Source organism: Cnephaeus nilssonii, assembly GCF_951640355.1.
Source record: "Cnephaeus nilssonii genome assembly, chromosome: 11".
NCBI classification, from domain to species: domain Eukaryota; kingdom Metazoa; phylum Chordata; class Mammalia; order Chiroptera; family Vespertilionidae; genus Cnephaeus; species Cnephaeus nilssonii.
This window is the reverse complement of record NC_137082.1, coordinates 8,283,964-8,302,022: the sequence shown is the minus strand read 5'-3', so window position 1 is coordinate 8,302,022 and position 18,059 is coordinate 8,283,964. Positions and strand designations below refer to the sequence as shown.

Genomic DNA, 18,059 nt, shown 5'->3' with positions numbered 1-18,059 from the left:
GCTGGCAGGGGGCCAGTTAGGGGCGATCAGGCAGGCAGGCAGGTGAGCAGTTAGGAGCCAGCTGTCCAGGATTGTGAGAGGGATGTCCAACTGCTGGTTTTGGCACGATCGGGCCAAAACCAGCAGTTGGACATCCTCTGAGGGGTCTTGGATTGGAGAGGGTGCAGGCTGGGCTGAGGGACACCCTCCCCCCCCCCCCCCCCCCCCCCCCCCGTGCACGAATTTCGGGCCTCTAGTTTTAATATAATTTTATTGAAGTACAACTTGTGGGAAGATGTGGGATTTTCACCTGGGGTATATTTCTTCCTCTTCACCCCCCTCACCCCCCCACCCCCCTCTGAGGGACATGTCACACTGATTTTTTTTTTTTTTGGATCAACCTAGCAACTTTATTTATTTTTTATTTTTTTTTCCAATTTTTTTATTAAGGTATTATATGTGTACATATCTTACCATTGCCCCCCCACCCCACTCCCATATATGCCCTCGCCCCCCAGAGTTTTGCATCCATTGGTTATGCTTATATGCATGCATACAAGTCCTTTGATTGATCTCTTATCTCCCCCACCTCTCCCTAACCTTCCCCCTGTAATTTGACAGTCTGTTTGATGCTTTACTGTCTCTGTATCTATCTTTTTGTTCAAGTTTATAATGTTCTTTATTATCCATAAATGAGTGAGATCATGTGGTATTTTTCTTTCATTGACTGACTTATTTCACTTAACATAATGCTCTCCAATTCCATCCAGGTTGCTGCAAATGATGAGAATTCCTTCTTTTTTATGGCAGCATAGTATTCCATTGTGTAGATGTACCACAGTTTTCTGATCCAGTCATCTGCTGATGGGCACCTAGGCTGTTTCCAAATCTTAGCTATGGTGAATTGTGCTGCTATGAACATGGGGGTGCATATATCCTTTCTGATTGGCGTTTCTAGTATGGAGTTTCCTAAAAAAACTGAAAATGGAACTCCCATTTGACCCAGTAATCCCACTCCTGGGAATATATCCGAAGAAACTAGAAACACACTGATTTTTATGTTCATCAAAAGGTGACCTGAGTTTAAACAGTTGAGACTTAAGACTTTAGACCACAGGTTGGCAAATTATGGCCTGTGGCCCACCTCTGGCCCTGTGCCTGATTTTAAATAGTTTTATTAGAAGACAGGAACAGCATTCGCACGCACATGTATTCTATAGCTGCTTCCTTAAGTTTGGTAGTTGCAACAAAGACCAGTGTCATCAAAGATAAAATATTTGGTATCTGGCTCTTTACAGAAAAAGTGTGCTGACTCTTGGAATAGATCGAAAGACCTAAATGGTCACATCTGACTTAGCTTTCCTCTTTTCTTGAGCTGACGTAGAGACAGTATGTAATTTTATTTTAGCAAGAGTTTCGTGATTAAAACTTGCTTCCTGTCACCTTCATAACTGTCATGCACCCTCTGGAAGTGTAATTTGTGACTGTTGTTCATATTGGGGTGCACTGCTAATTAAATTAGCAACTCTGAACAAATTCTCAATGGTTCCAGCTGCTTCTTGGCACTGGAAATCTTGGTGAATTTACCAGAATATTCTTTGTGAGGAAAAGCAGCTAGTAAAAATGTCAGGCATTTGAAACCAGAGCTAAGCAAGTATTCAGGATATTAAGTTTTAAAGAAAGAAAAGACAGTGAAAAAAATAGTCGAATCATTTAAGGATTGGTGACAATTTAAGACTGAAAAAATGAGGTATAATAAAACCACCACCAGCAGCAACAGAATACATACATAAGGAGCATTTTTTCTTTTGTTTTGTTACTCCTCATCTGAGGATATTTTCCCATTGATTTTTAGAGAGAGTGGAAAGGAGGGGGAGAGACAGAGAGAAACATCTATATGAGAGAGACACATTAATTGATTACCTCCCACATGTACCCCTGACTAGAGCCTGGAATCAAGCCGCAACCAGTATGTGCCCTTGATCGGAATTGAACCTGGGACTCTTCAGTCCCCAGGCCGACGCTCTATCCATTGAACCAAACCAGCCAGGGCCATAGGCACATTTTCACCTAAGCACTAAAGCTGGCGTTACCCACTAGGATGTCAGGACTGGGTGATGAGCTTATCCGTCTTAGCTTCCCCAGTGGCTTGTGTGGATGGGCTTATCCGAATCTGGGCCTTGGAAGATCTTCATAAAATCCGCATGTTCTTGAAATGCGCAACCTCAGCTACCTGATGGTGCATTCACCTTCAGCAGGGGTTCCGACTTTGCCTATGGGGGACGCTTGGCAGCGTCTGCAGACAATTTTGGTTGTCAGTGAAGTTGGGGGAGCTTGTTCCTGGCATTCGGGATAGAGGCCATGAGCTAGTAAGCATCCTACATCCCACAGTGCGCACGACAGTCCCCCACTACACAAAATTATGTTGCCTAAAATGTCAATAGTGCCAAGACTGAGAAACCCTGGTGCATAGAAGGAGGTGGGATTTCTCAACATGAAAATTATTATCATCAAATTCTCTAGCAGCGTGTTTATTGTGAGGGTCACCTACTCTTTGTGGCCAGTGACACTGCTCTTTCCTATTGTCCAGGATTAAACAATTTTAGTTAAAAACTCTATTGAAAGGAAATTGTTAATTGAAAATCATATGGTGTTTAAAATAGGAAGGAGATGATTGAATGAATGAATTTTAAGAAAAAGTACTATGCTGAACAATTAAGTGAATGGCATTATTCTCAAATTGTCATCCTTTTAACCTTTTAACAATGTCAGCGTTAACCATCTAGTCTCCATGTGTTACCATGTTCACTGAGTCCTGTGTCCTGTTTCATTTTCTCTAAACACTCCTGACATACTTAGGATTTTTAAAAAATTAAACTTAATGGATGACTATGGTTAATAGGGTCATGTAAGTTTTGAGTGTACATTTAGAGTATACAGACCTGTATATTGCATTGTGTGCCCACCACCCAAAGTTAAGTCATCTTCCATCACCTTATGTTTGACCCCCTTTATCCGTTACTAACCTCCCCCCACCGCCTCACCTTCCCTTTGGTAACCACCACACTGTTGTCTGTCTGTGTCTCTGAGTTTCAGTCCTGTAGCCCACATCAGGATACGATTTTAATCCTTTGGCCCTGCGTGGCTTTTCTCCTGTTCTTAGGACAGAAAGTGCACGGCAGTTGAAATTGGGAGTTTACTGAGCAGATTAACGTCTCACCATCAATGCCTCTCTCCAACTCAGGCCGCCCCTCACCTGCCCCTGGGGCCACTTGTGGGAAAGCACACCCCGGAGGCCCTCATTCTGGAGTGTTGTTGGGTTGGGGAGCTCTGTGTGGGCAGCCCCAGAGGGAAGCGCTGTATTGTCTGAAAGTCGTTATGAATATTTATGGATGGGCTTGCAAATTACAAACAGAACACTTGGGAAATGAGTTCAAGAGCCGATGTGTCTGGCTCCACCCCAAGAGGCTGTGATTCAGTAGACTTGGCTCATCTCTAGGAATATGCACGTTTTATGATTACGTTGAGCGATGTGGGGCCAACTCCGTGAGAGTCGCTGATGTGTGACGTATGACAGAATAAAGGGATGCGTTGACAGCAGTCGACCCTCTGAACTTGGCGCTGTCGAGTTTTGTACTGTGTGTTTGTATGTTTTGAACTGCCTTCGCATAACCCAGATTTTGGGTTGCTTTATCTCCTGATGAACTAATGTTTTCAGCTACTCCATGTTGACTTCCCGGCCCATAGTTACAAGCAATGTTGCATGTGAATGTGTATGATAGTACGTTTGCAGTTATTGTATTATAACGTTGCAATTTTGTCCCCACTACTTAAAAAAAAACCAAAAAAAAACCCAAAAGAAACACAAACCAAAAAGAGAAACAAAAATCCCCTAAACTTAATACAGATGGGTGGATGGAAATCATTAGACGTACTGAAATTGAGCAATTGTCAGCTTGCACTCAGCAGCCTTTGGACATAAGCCAGGTAAATACTGGTTTAATTGTAGAGAAAATGAACAACAACCAAAAAGGTTAGAAATGCTATCATTCAAGATTGGGTCTAAAAATTGAGGCATAATTAGCAAATTTAAACTACCTAACTCAGTGACAATATTTTTTTTTTTTCAGTAGTGGCATATTTTTCACATACCTTTGGCATGCTCAATTTCTAACACATTTTCTGGGGCGTGTACAAAAGAAAGTAGTTGCCAATAATAGAATGACAGTGAAAAACCCATTTCCACACCTTTTATTTGAACAATCAGAGTGACAGTCATTCCCACTGTAATTGCAGTCCTCCTGTGATTGTCAGATTTTAAGGGAGCCTGTTATTCAGACATAAGAGAGATGTTGGTAAGACTTCTTTTTGCCAACCACAGTACCGAGAATGTTCCTTTTCGTGGTTGAGTCCTCATCCTAAAAGGGGTGATTGAACTCTTACCCATGGTTCTTGCAACTTGACTTCTTGAAGTTACTTGGTCTAGTGGCTAATTAGACTGTGGTCTGACAGCAGGACAAGTAGGGCTGGTGAAGAGTGTAGACGACTGTCATTAGCTTTGGCTCTAATTTTAAGATCCTGGTTAAATTTCTCTACATTTTTTCACCTAAATTTTTTTTTGAGTGTTTTATTTTGAGGTAACTGTAGATTCACATTCAGTGGTAATAAATATTACCCAAAGATTCTGAACCTTTACCCAGTTTCCCTGGTGGTAGCATCTTCAACATCACAGTGCATATTATAATCAGGATTTTGGCATTAAAACAGTCAAGGTAGTCCAACTGTAGTGGCTCAGTGGTTGAGCATCGACCTATGAACCAGGAGGTCATGGTTCAGTTCCCCATCAGAGCATATGCCCAGGTTGCGGGCTTGATCCCCATTGGCGGCCAATCAATGATTCTCTCTCATCATTGATGTTTCTCTCTCTCCCTTCCTCTCTGAAACCAATAAAAATATTAAAACAAAAAGAAAAACAAAACAGTCAAGATACAGGACAATCCCTCACCGCAAGGATTCCTCGTTACCCTTTTATAGACACATCCTTCTGCCCCCCAATCCGTAACTCCTAATAACCACTACTCTTGTTTTCTAAACTTTTGTCATTTCAAGAATTCTATAAATGCACATATACATACAGTAAGCAGCCTTCCTTTGGGTTTTTTCCCTCCCCCCCCCCCCCAGCATAATTCTCTGAAGACTCATTCGAATTGCTGCAGTATTAATAGTTCATTTGTTTTTATAGCTAAACTAGGGGCCCAGTGCATCAATTCATGCACCTTGAAAGGAACTGTGGGCGCAAGGCTGCAGTGGGCACAGGGGCAGGTCTTGGCCCATCCTCCGTGCCCCCGCCCGCCACAGCTCCTGGTCCCCTGTCTGCTCGCAGCCCCACTCCCACTCGCTGATGGTGCCGGCCCCGCTCACAACTGATGATGGCGTGGAGCGATTGGGGCTGGCACCAGCAGCAAGTGGGGCTGGCGCCATCAGCAGGTGCAAGCGGCGGCAGCTGCTGCCCTGATTGCCCCTCAGGAGCAGAGGGAGGTGGAGAAGCCCTCAGGGGCAATTGGGGCCCACAGCCGCCACTTGCACCTGCTGACGGCACCGAGTGATTGGGACTGGCGCTGGGTGCCAGCAGTGGGTGCAAGTAGTGGCTCTGGCACCGGCTGTGGGTGTGAGAGGCTGCTGCTGGCCCTGATCACTCCTCATGAGTAGGGGGAGGTAGAGAAGCCCTCAGGGGTGATTGGGGCTGCAGCTGCCGCTCGCACCTGCTGATGGCGCCAAGCAAACTGGGGCAGCGCTGGGTGACAGCAGCGCGTGTGAGTGGTGCTGGTGCTGGTAACAGATGTGAGGGCCTGGCGGGACCATGGCATTCAGGAGCAAAGAATTTTCAGTAACCACCAGAGGCTCACCCCAATGACAGCGACTGGTGCCCCGCCTTGGTCTGGCGCCCCTGCTCACCTGTTGCACCATCCTCCCGCAGCCAATGCTGGTCATGTTCCGAGCTCTGCTGCTGCTGCCAACGCCTACCATGTTCCCTGCGCTCCCCCTGGTGGTCAGCGCACGTCATATCGACCTGTTGTTCAGTTGATCCCCAGTTTGGTCTGTTAGCATATTAGGGTTTTATACATATAGACTAGAGGCCCAGTCCACGAATTCATGCATGGTTGGGGTCCGGCCAGCCCGGCCCCAATCAGGGCAGATTGGGGCTGGGCCTGTTGGGAGGAGGAGACAGTGGGAGGTTGGCCGGCTGGCCCACCCCGGTTGGGGCTCAATCAGGGCCGGGCCAGCTGGGGGGGAGGGGCCGAGGGCGATTGGCCGGCGAGCCCCACCCCCAATTGGGTTGGGGGGCCAATTGGGGGTGGAGCCAGCTGTGGGGAGAGGCTGTGGGTGGTGGGCTGGCTGGCCCTACCCCGAATGGGGTGGAGGGGCTGAATGGGGGTCAGCAGTCAGGGGAGGAGTTGTGGGAGGTTGGCTAGCCAGCCCCACCCCCGAATAATGTGGGGAGGCCAATTAGGGGCAGAGCTGGCTGGGGTGGTGGGGGCCCATTGTGGGTGGGGCCAGCTGGGGAGGGAGGGGCTGCAGTGGGCGTTATAGCGACCAGTTGTTCAGTGTTCTTGGTCATTATGGCGCTCTGGTTGCTGACTTTATATATATATAGATAATACTGCGTGATATGGATATAAACCATTTTCCTATTAAAGGGTATGTGTGTTGCTTCCAGTTTTGCATGGATAGAAATAAAGCATCTAAGAACATTCCTGTTCAGATTTGTGGGGAGTTTGCGTTTCTCTGGGATTGATTCCTAAGAGTGCTACTGCTGGTCGTATGTTGCTTAGTTAGTTTTTTAAAGAAACAGCCAAGCTGTGTTCCAGAGTGGCTGTCCCAGTTTACATGTATGAGTGAACCAGTTTCTCTGCACCCCTGTCAGCATTTGGTGGTGGTGGTATTATTATTGTTGTTGTTATTTATTTTAGCCAGTCTGATTGGGGTATAATGCTATGTCATTGTGGTTTTAATTAACATTTCCCTGATGGCTAATGATGTGGAATGTCTTTTCATGAGCTACTCAGTCAGCTGTGTTTCCTCTTTGGTGAAATGTCTGTTCATGCCTTTTTAGTCCATTTTGTAATTGGAGTGTTTCTTTTAAAAAAATATTATATATATATTTATTGATTTCAGAGAGAGATAGAACATCAATGATGAGAGAGAATCATTGATCATCTGCCTCCTGCACGCCCCCTACTGGGGATTGAGCCCGTAACCGGGGCATGTGCTCTGACTGGGAATCAAACCCTGACTTCCTGGTTCATAGGTCTGAGCCATTCCGACTGGGCTGGAGTGTTTCTTTACTGTTGAGATTTGTGAGCTCCTTCTATACTGTAGGTTCTAGTCCTCGGTCAGATATGTGGTTTGCAGATACTTTCTGCCAGTCTGTAGCTTATGTTTTATATATATATTTTATTGATTTTTTTTACAGAGAGGAAGGGAGAGGGACAGCTGCCTCCTGCACACTCCCCACTGGGAAAGTGCCCGCAACCAAGGTACATGCCCTTGACCGGAATAGAACCTGGGACCCTTCAGTCCGCAGGCCGACGCTCCATCCACTGAGCCAAACCGGCCAGGGCTGTAGCTTATCTTTTTATCTGCTTGACAGGGCTTTCCACAGAGCACAAGTGTTCAGTTTTGATCAGGTTCCAGTGGGCAAGTTTGTCTTTTATGGATGGTGCTTCTGATAGGAAGTCCAAGAACTCTTTGTCCAGACCTTAATCCCAAACATTTTCTCCTTTCTTTCCCGAAAAGTTTTATAGTTTTGTTTTATATTTAAGTCCACTTTGAGTTAATTTTTTTTTTGTATAAGATCGGTGTTTTAGATTAATGTATTTGTTTTCCCCTATGGGTGGTCAATTATTCTAATATCATTTGTATAAAAGACTACCTTTCTCCATTGAGTTACTTTTCCACTTTTGTCTCCATGTTATAGCCATTGATAGGCCAATGACTGTGCAAGGTGAAAGCCAAAAGAATTTATTTTAATTACTATATTATTTTATGATACCTCTGGATATTTAAGAGGCTCTCTCTTTTTCAACTACCAATGAGGTCTTTAGACTGTATCGGACCCATGATTCCCATATTTAATTGCATTTGAAATTAGAGCATGTGCCCTGAATGCTTCTATTATTTGAAGTGGTTTGAGATTTTTATCTCTGGGACTTTTTGCTAAATATTTCTACTGATACTGTTATCAAAACATGAAGAAATTTGCCTTCGAATATTTATTTTCTTTTGATTCCAGTAATTGTCAGAATGACATAATGCACCCATTGTGGAAACAGTTGTTCATTTTTTTTTTTTTAATTTTATTTTCCAGTGCAACATGGCTTTTATGGATTCTGGTCATTTCACAGGTGAAAACATCAACAAGGAAACCTTTAAATGCAAATGTCATTACTTCATACCTGAGTCTGTGGTGATACTGAACCCAGCCTCTGTATTTTCTTCCAGATTTATCAGCGATGCTGGTTAGTATTCAAGAAGGCCTCCAGCAAGGGCCCCAAGAGACTGGAGAAATTTTCTGATGAACGCGCTGCATATTTTAGGTGTTACCATAAGGTAAGACCGATTGCTCTGGCTTTCCAGTTCATCTGTTCACAAGTAGGCAACTCAGTTTCATCGACTCTGAAAACTTCTCCTGATTATTTGACCAAGGTATAAATAATCATTTTTCCAAGCACAAAGCATCTCTAAAGTAATATCTACTTGCTAATTTTTTAAAGTAATTGTTGTTTTCCAGTCCCTAGTGTAAGAACTTACCATGTTGTTTTGTAAATTTTCAACTTGCGTAGTAGACTCCACTTCCAACAACAGAGCCTTGAGAGTCAGGATTGGATCGCATGGAACGTAGCTAAGCGCCTGATGCAGAATAGACCCTCATGCAAGCTTGGAATGTTAGGAGAGGAGACGGCGATAGGGTAGGGTTTGGGGGACTGGGAGGGCTGGAAAACAGGTGATAGGTAGAGGAGGAGGAAGTCCCGCCCATTCATTTATTTATTTAAGTTTGATGACTAAATTTAATTCAAACATCCAGTTTTCCTAGCAGTAGTAGTGAGACTTCCTCACTAAAAATAATAAATTTGTGTGTGTTAAAATGCTTCATTCAGAAGTAGAAAGTTAAGGTAATACAAGGTATACTTACTGATTGGGTTCACAAATCAGGTGCCTCTTTCCCTCCAGGTGGTGATGTTTTTCATAGTCCTTGTTATCGGCAGCCTTTGTGTTTTCCCTTTCTGTGAAAATGTGTAAAAGCGCGTGGAATCACTTCTTTTCCCCAAGGCTCTGGTTATTCCCATGCTGGGAAAAGACTACTCTTTTGACTGTGGAGGAACCATGCTTATGTTTATGATCGAACATTTTGATTGTGTTGGTTTTCCATATTGAAGACTCTTATCCTCATTTGGTGAGAAATTACCAGGGAGCTGCTTGCCATTTAAGATGTTTTCTGAAACCAGTAGATCCATCAGCATGGAAATCTTGCTAAGTGAGGGAAAATGAGTAATCTTTCCTTTCCTGCAAATTCTCCTAAAGTGGCAACTTCATAACATCTGATTAAGGGCCCATGTTGACACCTTGGTTTATACAATACATTACTATGGTAATTTGTCATAGCAGCCTAAACAGACTAAGATACCAGCAGACTCTTGTTCTGTCTGATTGCTGATGTCTGTCAGTCCTTCTTTGTTCTCGTTGGGTCCTGCATACATCTGGAAACACCTGAGTCTTCACAGTCCCCTCTACCTGCCTTTCTGGATGTAGAAAAATAAATAGGCTCTGCTTTGCTTGCAGACCTACACATGCCTAAGAGAAGAAAGAGGACAAGCAAGGAATACTGCAGAGAAACTTCCCCAACACAACCCACCAGCATGTGGTGTTGGCTCTGTGGTCAATATGCATAGTGACTCGGGTCCCAGCCCTGGGCTGCCTAATTCACGGCCTTTAGAGCATGTTAGAAACATACGTCAATCACATCATAATACCCAGCTCCAAACCCTCACCGAGTCCTTCTCGTGGACTCACACTCACAATCTGACTTCCTGTGGCTGGTTTAACCTCACCGGCTCAGCTTCCCCAATCCCACTTGCCTCGGCTCCGGGCACACTGGGCCCCTTGCTTTCCCTGGGGTAGGCCAAGCACAGTCCTGCCTTTGAACTTGTTTTTCCCTTTCCTTGGAATACTGTCCCCACAAATATCCACAGAGCTCATTGCCTTACTGTATTTTCTGGTGTATAAGACGACTGGGCGTATAAGATTTTCCTGGGTTAAAAAGTCGTCTTATACGCCGGAAAATATGGTATTTCCATCTTAGAGGTGAAGTGACTTGTGCTCAAAGTTGCATAGATATTTACTGTATTTTCCGGCATATAAGACGACTTTTTAACCCAGGAAAATCTTATACGCCCAGTAGTCGTATACGCCGGAAAATACGGTACTTTGCTCAGGCCATTGCTTACATTGTCTCAAAGTGAAGCCATTTCTTGACTCCATTATTTAAATTGGGGTCCTTGGGCCCCCTCCTCCCACCTCCCTTTATTTTTCTCTTGAGCACTTACCACTACATATGTGTCTACTTGGTTGTTTCTTATTGTCTTCACCACTGGACCACCCTAAAGTAAGGTCCACAAGGGTAGAGGTTTTTGGGGGTGGGGTTAGGCGTGGTTCTCTATTAGTTATCACAGCCTAACACACAGTCGACACTTTGTACAGCATTGGTTGGGAATTGTTAACTTATGGAATACAATAGATGCCTTTGTGTTAAACTTTTATTTCACTTTCCAGAAAAAAAAATCTGTACTTAAGACATGTGAAGCCAGGAACAGGAGTTTTGATTTGGAGGAAATGGGATGAGTGATGACAGGGGCGAGGAAGCCAGGTTTGGGAAGTTTTCTGGGGACAGCCTCAAAGGGAAGACCAAAGTGGACTGGTAGCTCCCCTTTGAATGTGGAACAAGCAAGGGGAGATTGAGGACAAGCTTGCCCTATTTCAGACTTCTACCTGCTGGCTTTGGACTTTAATATGTAAATCTGCGAGGAACGTGGTAAGCCAATTCCTTTTCATCTCTAATAACCATTAACCAAAGTTCAAAGCATTAGAGGGAAGAATTATCTACATCAAGCCTCCAAGCCCTTGATGAGTTCCTGCAGCCGATTCATCCTTCCTGTTCTTTCAGATCTGATACATTCAGTATTCATCTCTCAGGGGCATAAAAACGCTGAAGTGATTCTGAGATATGCATTTTTTAAAATCTAAATGCTGTGTAATTTATGAATCTTGATAATTACAGGCTGGGGGTTATACGTAGCACACCGTGACCAGATTTCAGAATTCATTCGGCTATAAATGAAGTTATGGCCGAGAGAAGGCCCATACACTCTGCTGTTTGGTCAGTGAGAGGCAGTGGGACCTGGGCAGCCATATCTTTCCTCTAGGAAATCGGTAGTGTTTCTGAGAACATGGTGCTGCTTTCCTTTCCTTTTTAAAGATATCACTAAGGAAAAAATGCCAGTTATGCATAGGATCCTTTTTAGAAGTTTTAAAACAAGACATTGGCTGTAGACTTTTAAAAGTTGGTGCCTTCCTCACTGCACATGTAGCTAACGGTGCTCTCGTGCAAAAATGGGAAAGTAAATATATGAATAATGCACATGCAGAGCAGTTCATTTTCCATTTCTTTACCTCTTCCCGAGCGCCCGCCAGCACTCAGCTGTCAGAGAGGCTGTGAGTTTGATGAAGTGTAATTGCAACCGTGGGAAGGCGCCAGTGGCTTTAAATATAGTTCCTTTCGTTAGACACAAGTCCACTGTTTTCACTCAGGAAATCAAAGTCGTCCACACTCACCCGAAGGGGTGAGCGTTCCTCTGCATAGTTTACTTTTTTGTGCTGAGGGACAATGGGGAAGGGGTCTGAGTGGAAGGAAGACCGAGGCACGTGGTGTGGGGCGTTTGCTGGGCCCGGGTTTGGGACCCTGCTTTCTCACCCCGCCTTTGCTCCTTCAAGCGTCTTAGCTTCTGTGTAACGTGACCTCCAAGGCAGGTCCCATCATAGCTTCCTCACGTCACTGTGGGATCCGATTCACCGTGGACTAGAGGACGCACCCAACGATTTCTCTAATGTAAGCGTTTCCCTAATTGTGCGCTGGAGGGTGCGGCAGAGGCGAGTTCTGGGAGGACCAGGGTTCTGTGGCCACGGTTTAGTAGCGGCTGCTTTTCCTTCCCATTCCTGAGATGCCAAGCCCACGGGAGTGTATGGGGACTCGGGGGGAGGAGGTATGGAGACTCGGGGAGTCCTGCCGTTAGGAGAGCAGAGCCACCGTAAGGCAGCACTTCCAAAAGCGATTGCATGTGGAGCCACAGTTTTTATGAAGGCACATATTCCGGGGAACAAGCACATCTCACTCTACGGAACCCAGTCTTGAGTGCTGCTTTTGGGGTCCCCTTGTTTACTGAAGTCCGCTTGGCCCCTGGTTATTTCAGCAGTGAGCAAACAGGAGGGATCTTCCCGCTCCACCGAAATCAGAGGTGGACTTGTACCCGGATGGGACCAATGCGAATGGCTTTGTAAAAGGGAAGTCCCTCTGACTGCGGGGGAGAGTGGCCATGATGACCTTTGTCCTTCTGCCTGACCTTTCAGGCTCATGGTTCTGTCGGTCTGTCCTTCCTTAGCGACCAGGGCACTCTCCCGTATCCCAAGCTTCACACATTGTTCTTGTTTCTGCAAAAGTCGGATTCGGTTCCTCCCAGTGAGCCAGCGTCCCAGCATCTTTTCTCGAGAATTCTGCCAGCTTATCTTTCCCAGCGACTCGTTCTTTTTTACACGTTTCTCCCTCGTCTAAGACATGTCCTCTTCGGAGATAGCTGTCTCCATCTTTTCAGAATCTTGAAATATAGCATCGCCTCTTCTTTCAATGATTCCCAGTACTTTGGTTTTTGATTATTACGGATAAAGCTGCTGTGAACATTCGTGTACATATTGTTGTATGAATATAAATTTTTATTCTCTGGGATAAAATCCCAAGAGTGAAATTGCTGGGTCATTCGGTGGTTCCATGCTTGCTTTTACGAGAAACTGTCAGACTGTTACAAAGCGCCTGCGCCATTTACATTCCCACCAGCAGTGCTTGGGGATCCAGCTTCTCCACATCTTCGCCAGCTTTTGGTGCTGTCACTTTTTTTAAAAAAAAAAAATTTTAGTCTTGCTGATAGTGAGATCTCATTGGGATTTTAATTTGCATTCCCTAATGGCTGGCTGCTGATATTGAACATGTTCTCATGTACTTATTTGCCATGTTTATCTCTTTTTCGGTGAAATATGTTCTTTAACCATTTTTAACTGTATTTTTTACTATTAAGTTTGGCAGATTTTTAAAAAAATAAAATTTATATACTAGTCTTTGGTCAGATATGTGGTTGCAAATATTTTCTCCCATTCTATAGCTTATCTTTTCTTTATTTTAATTAACAGGGTCTTTTGCAGAATGAAAGTTTTAATTTTGATGTGATCCTGTATTTGAATTGTTACTTTTATGAATCATGCTTTTGATGCCAACTCTTAGCACTCTTTGTTTAGCCTTGGGTCCTGAATAATTTCTCCCATTTTTTAAAAATTATGTTTTTATTGATTTCAGAGAGGAAGGGAGAAGGAGAGAGAAATAGGAACATCAGTGATGAGAGAAAACCACTGATTGGTTGCTTTCCTCATGCCCCTGGCCAGGGATCGAGCCCACAACCCCGGCATGTGCCCTGACCGGGAATCAAACCGTGACCTCCTGGTTCATGGGTCGATGCTCAACCACTGAGCAACACTGGCTGGGCTCTCCCAGTTTTATTATTAAAAAAACTTTTCAATGTTTATAGTTTCATATTTTACATTTAAGTCCATGATTCATTTTGAGTTTACTTTTTTGTACAGGGTGTGAGATGTGGAATGAGTTTCACTCTTTTTACCTATGGATGTCTAATTCTAATACCACTTGTTGAAAAAGAGTTATTCTTTCTCCATTGAATTGCTTTTGTACCTATGTCAAAAATTATTGGGACATATTAGCTTGGGTCTATCCCTAGATTCTCTATTCTTTTCCATTGAACTATGTATCTATTTTTCTACTGATATCATACTCTCTTGGTTACTGTAGATACAATCCTTGATGTTGGATAGAATGATTTCTTTCATTTTATTCTCTTTTTAAAGGTTGTTTTAGTTATTCTAGTGCCTCCCTTTTCATAAAATTCTAAAATAAGCTTGTATGTCTACAGAAAACCCATGTTAGGCTTTTGAAAAGAATTACATTAAAACTATAGATCAAATTGTGGGAGAACTGACATTCTGTCTATGTTGAGTTTTTCAATTCATGAACATGGTATGTCACTCCATTTATTTGAATATTTGATCAGCATTTGTAATGTTCAGTCTCCGTATCCTGTACAGGTTTTAAGCTTATACCTAATTATTTTATTTAGTTTGGATTAAATTTAAAACCCTTTTGGATTAAGTGCTTAATTTGTATAATTCATTTTTGGCCTATAATCTGATAAAACAGTCATCTTGTTTAAATTATTTTTTTCCAATCCCTCAATTATTTGACTAATTATTCGAAGAGGTTAGTTTTCCTTGCATTTTGGAAAGAGCCTCATTTTTTTTAAAGATGTATGAAAATTTCATCTGTTTACTCTGTCACTGGTCTGCACGTGTGTTTGACTTAAGCACACATATACATATGGAAAAATAAGAAGGACAAATAAGAAGGACAAAACAAATTTCACCTACAAAGTTCATTGATTGCAAATTCCTTTTCCCCCATTTACATTTATTTCTTACATGAATTTAAGACCCTGTGTCTCCAGGGCTTTTTCTACGCTATCTTACCTTTATGTGGAAATACTTGGCTATAATCCAGGTGCACACAGAAGCTCTGTGAAGTGATGTCAAAGGGAAGTTAGTGAGAAATTAGTTAATGGTTTCTGGTTTGAGAGAAATCACAGAGGACTGTTGGCTAAGTGAGTTACTGGTCAGGGAGTTGTGTTGACAAAGAATGGAGATCCACTCACCTCACTTTAAAATATTCTACAGGGTTTTTTTCCTCTTCACTCTTCTTATTCTTTAAATTATAAACATCATATCTGTTCCTTTTAACCAGTTTAAACAATTCTGAAGTTTATGGAGTAAAATGAAAGGAAATGATGACCCTAGTCCTGGGTCATCTAATACACAGATACGACCCTTTCATTTATCTGCTTCAAGAAATCTGGAAAATTAGAGTGATGTGCACTTTTCAGACTATTTTCTCTGTTTATACAAATAGAATCAGTCTCACTCACATATAGGTCCTACTTTTAGAGCAGGAATGGAGTAATTCATGGCATACTGTACGTTCTTGTGTAAGAAGACCATAATTATAGATTTCCCTGGGATACTTGGGTGGGTCTGTAGTTCTTACGTAACTTTAGTAATTTATTTCACAGTCAGGGGATAAATTATAGTTCATGAGATACATTAAATGGTCACATCAATTATACCAGTCCCCTTTCCCTCTAAGCCAATAATCAGTGGCTCATTAATGACACCTCATTAATTTCACAGTTCTAGAGTACTCTTTAATATTTGATATACCGTGATCTGTTTAAGAAATACCTAAATTGGTGGACAAAATGGTTTCTAATTTTTTGCTAATATAAATTTAATTAGGATGAAAAACTTGTGCCTCTGTCTTTGATGTGCTCATGCTAATCTTTTTGGAAGAAAAAGCTGTGCAATTGTCAGGGAATATCCCACACCTTTCAACTTTTTGTAACTACTGCCAAATTGTGCCCAGATAGGTGATTCAAAAGCACGCCCTCCCCCCCACCCCCCATCCCCACCCCTGCCCCGCTGAGATCCTAGGAGAGTGCCCTACACCCCAGACTCCATTCTCTGCATACATTTCAGATGCAGGCTTCTCAGTTTAAGCGCCTTTTAATTTTAAGGAAGACACGGTGAACGGGTTATTTAAGTTATTTTACATGTGCAAATAAAAGGTCCATTCTTCAGGGAGACAGTTCGGATGGATGACTCAGGCAGGCCCTGGGCCAGTTTATTTTAGTGACCAGCGGCCTGTGGCTATTTGGGGAAAGAATGGAACCATCTCTCTGGGGGTGGGTGGCACTGTCTAGACTGGTTCTTTCTGAAGAACCCTTTCATAAGCTGTTTGCTTAACCTGCTGTGTTCAGGGCCCCCAGGGGAGACTGTGGAGAGAAGTGCTTTGTGGTGACATTTGTGATGGGAATGGAGCCCATCTCTGCTTAGTTGCCTATCCCTCTTACTGACACTGTGTCTTAAAACCATTGGTGCTTTTTTTAGGAAAGACAATACGGAAACATTTAAAGGCTTGGAACACAATGTAAGAAATCTGGAAAATTTTTAAACAGAAATGTTTAGCGGAGTAATTTGGAGTACTCTGAAATTTCAGCACATAATAATAATATAAAAACAAGTGGTACAGCAAAAGCAACAATAAGAAGAATAGTGTAATTGATTACTTTGTTAATACTTGAGAAAACATTATGGGCCCCAAAATAGATTGCTTTCATATTACTTTTATTTTCAGAGACAACCGATAAAAGTGAAAGGGCTTATGCCTCTTCATTTTCAGTAGGATAATGGCTTTAATTTTTTTTAAAGAATAAAGCAATTTGAAGCTTCTGCAGAGATTTGCAATTTGCATATACAAAGTGAATTGCTCACTTAATTCATTCAGTCCCATAAGGAGAAAAATAATTAGGATACTGCCTACAAAAAGCAAGGCGGCAAATTGCCTTTTAGGTAGCAGCCTCCTTTTTACTCTGTAATGTAAATAAATCATCAGCCCTCCGTTCCTATCAGCAAAGGAAGGAGAACAATTGGAAATCAAATCCTTGTTTTCCTAGATGGAGATTGACTTTGCAGCACACCGGAAACACACTTAAAATCCCCACACAGTGCCTGCTAATGGCATAATTCTCCCAGGAATATACCAGTTCCTCAAGGGAATGTACGTTTTAAAATCCGATGGTCTAATCTTCTCATGAAACAGCAGAAGAAATTTCATCAGTCTCTCCATATAGTTACAAAATAATCCATTTGGAAAATGGAATCGTGTAACGTGTAATTGTTTTTGTTAATGCAAAACTGTATCGGTAGCAAATTAAACTTGGAAAGTATGGCCACTGTGTTAATCGCTGGCTGCTAAGCATTCATGTCAATGAACACGATCACATATGATGAATCAGACATCTGGAGTCTGGCTTTAAACAGCCAGAAGAATTTGGTGGTCTTTATTTGGGAATTCCTAATCGGATGGCATACTTAAAGATTCATCAAAAACTTAGGAGAGTGCTGGATAATTTTTTCCTTTGATGGAGTTATGAGACCCTGTGTTTTTGATAATCAGAAAACTAGAAGCCAGGAACTGCATAGTCATGAAGTAACTCTTAAATCTCTGTCTTTTCATTCCTCCTGTCCTGACCTAAGCTGAATCCACTTACTGCCTGCTTGTCTGCTGGCTTCTCCAGGCTTTAACTCCTCCTCAGATGCGGTTCCCATCCTTCCCAAGGTTAAGGCTGCCATGTATGTCCACGCCAGCTGCTCACTGCTGAACTCCAAGGGGCGCCACTATCGTCAGCTCCCCATGAAGGTCACTGTAGTGACATGATGCATCTCTCAGCCTTGTCCGTTCTCCACTTCCATCCCAGGGCTTCTCACCCAGCGCCACTCACATTCTGGTGGGGGGCAGTCCTGTGCATCAGAAGCTTAGCAGCATCTCTGGCCTCCACCCAGTTGATGCCAGTAGCTCCCCCCTTGTGACAACCTAGCCTGTCTCTAGACATTGCTGAATATTTATTTCCCTGTGGGGAGGAGAGGGGTGCAAAAATCTCCCCCAGATCTCAAACCACTGCCCTGCAGAATAGTCTTTCTCATACACAGATACGGCCCTTTCATTGATCTGCTTCAAACCTTTAAATCTATGCCCTTCAGACTTCACGATTCACATTAACGGAGGCAGCACATCAGCTCTTTAG

At 43.1% G+C, this 18,059-nt stretch overlaps 1 protein-coding gene across 1 annotated transcript in view; it reads left to right on the top strand.

The window, feature by feature from the left end:
* Positions 1-18,059, top strand: part of DOK5 (docking protein 5) — a 136,132-nt gene that overhangs the window by 58,334 nt on the left and 59,739 nt on the right. The window contains exon 2 of the mRNA XM_079784020.1: positions 8,482-8,589. Coding sequence (XP_079640146.1) covers positions 8,482-8,589 — 108 coding nt within the window. The remainder of the gene's footprint in view (positions 1-8,481; positions 8,590-18,059) is intronic.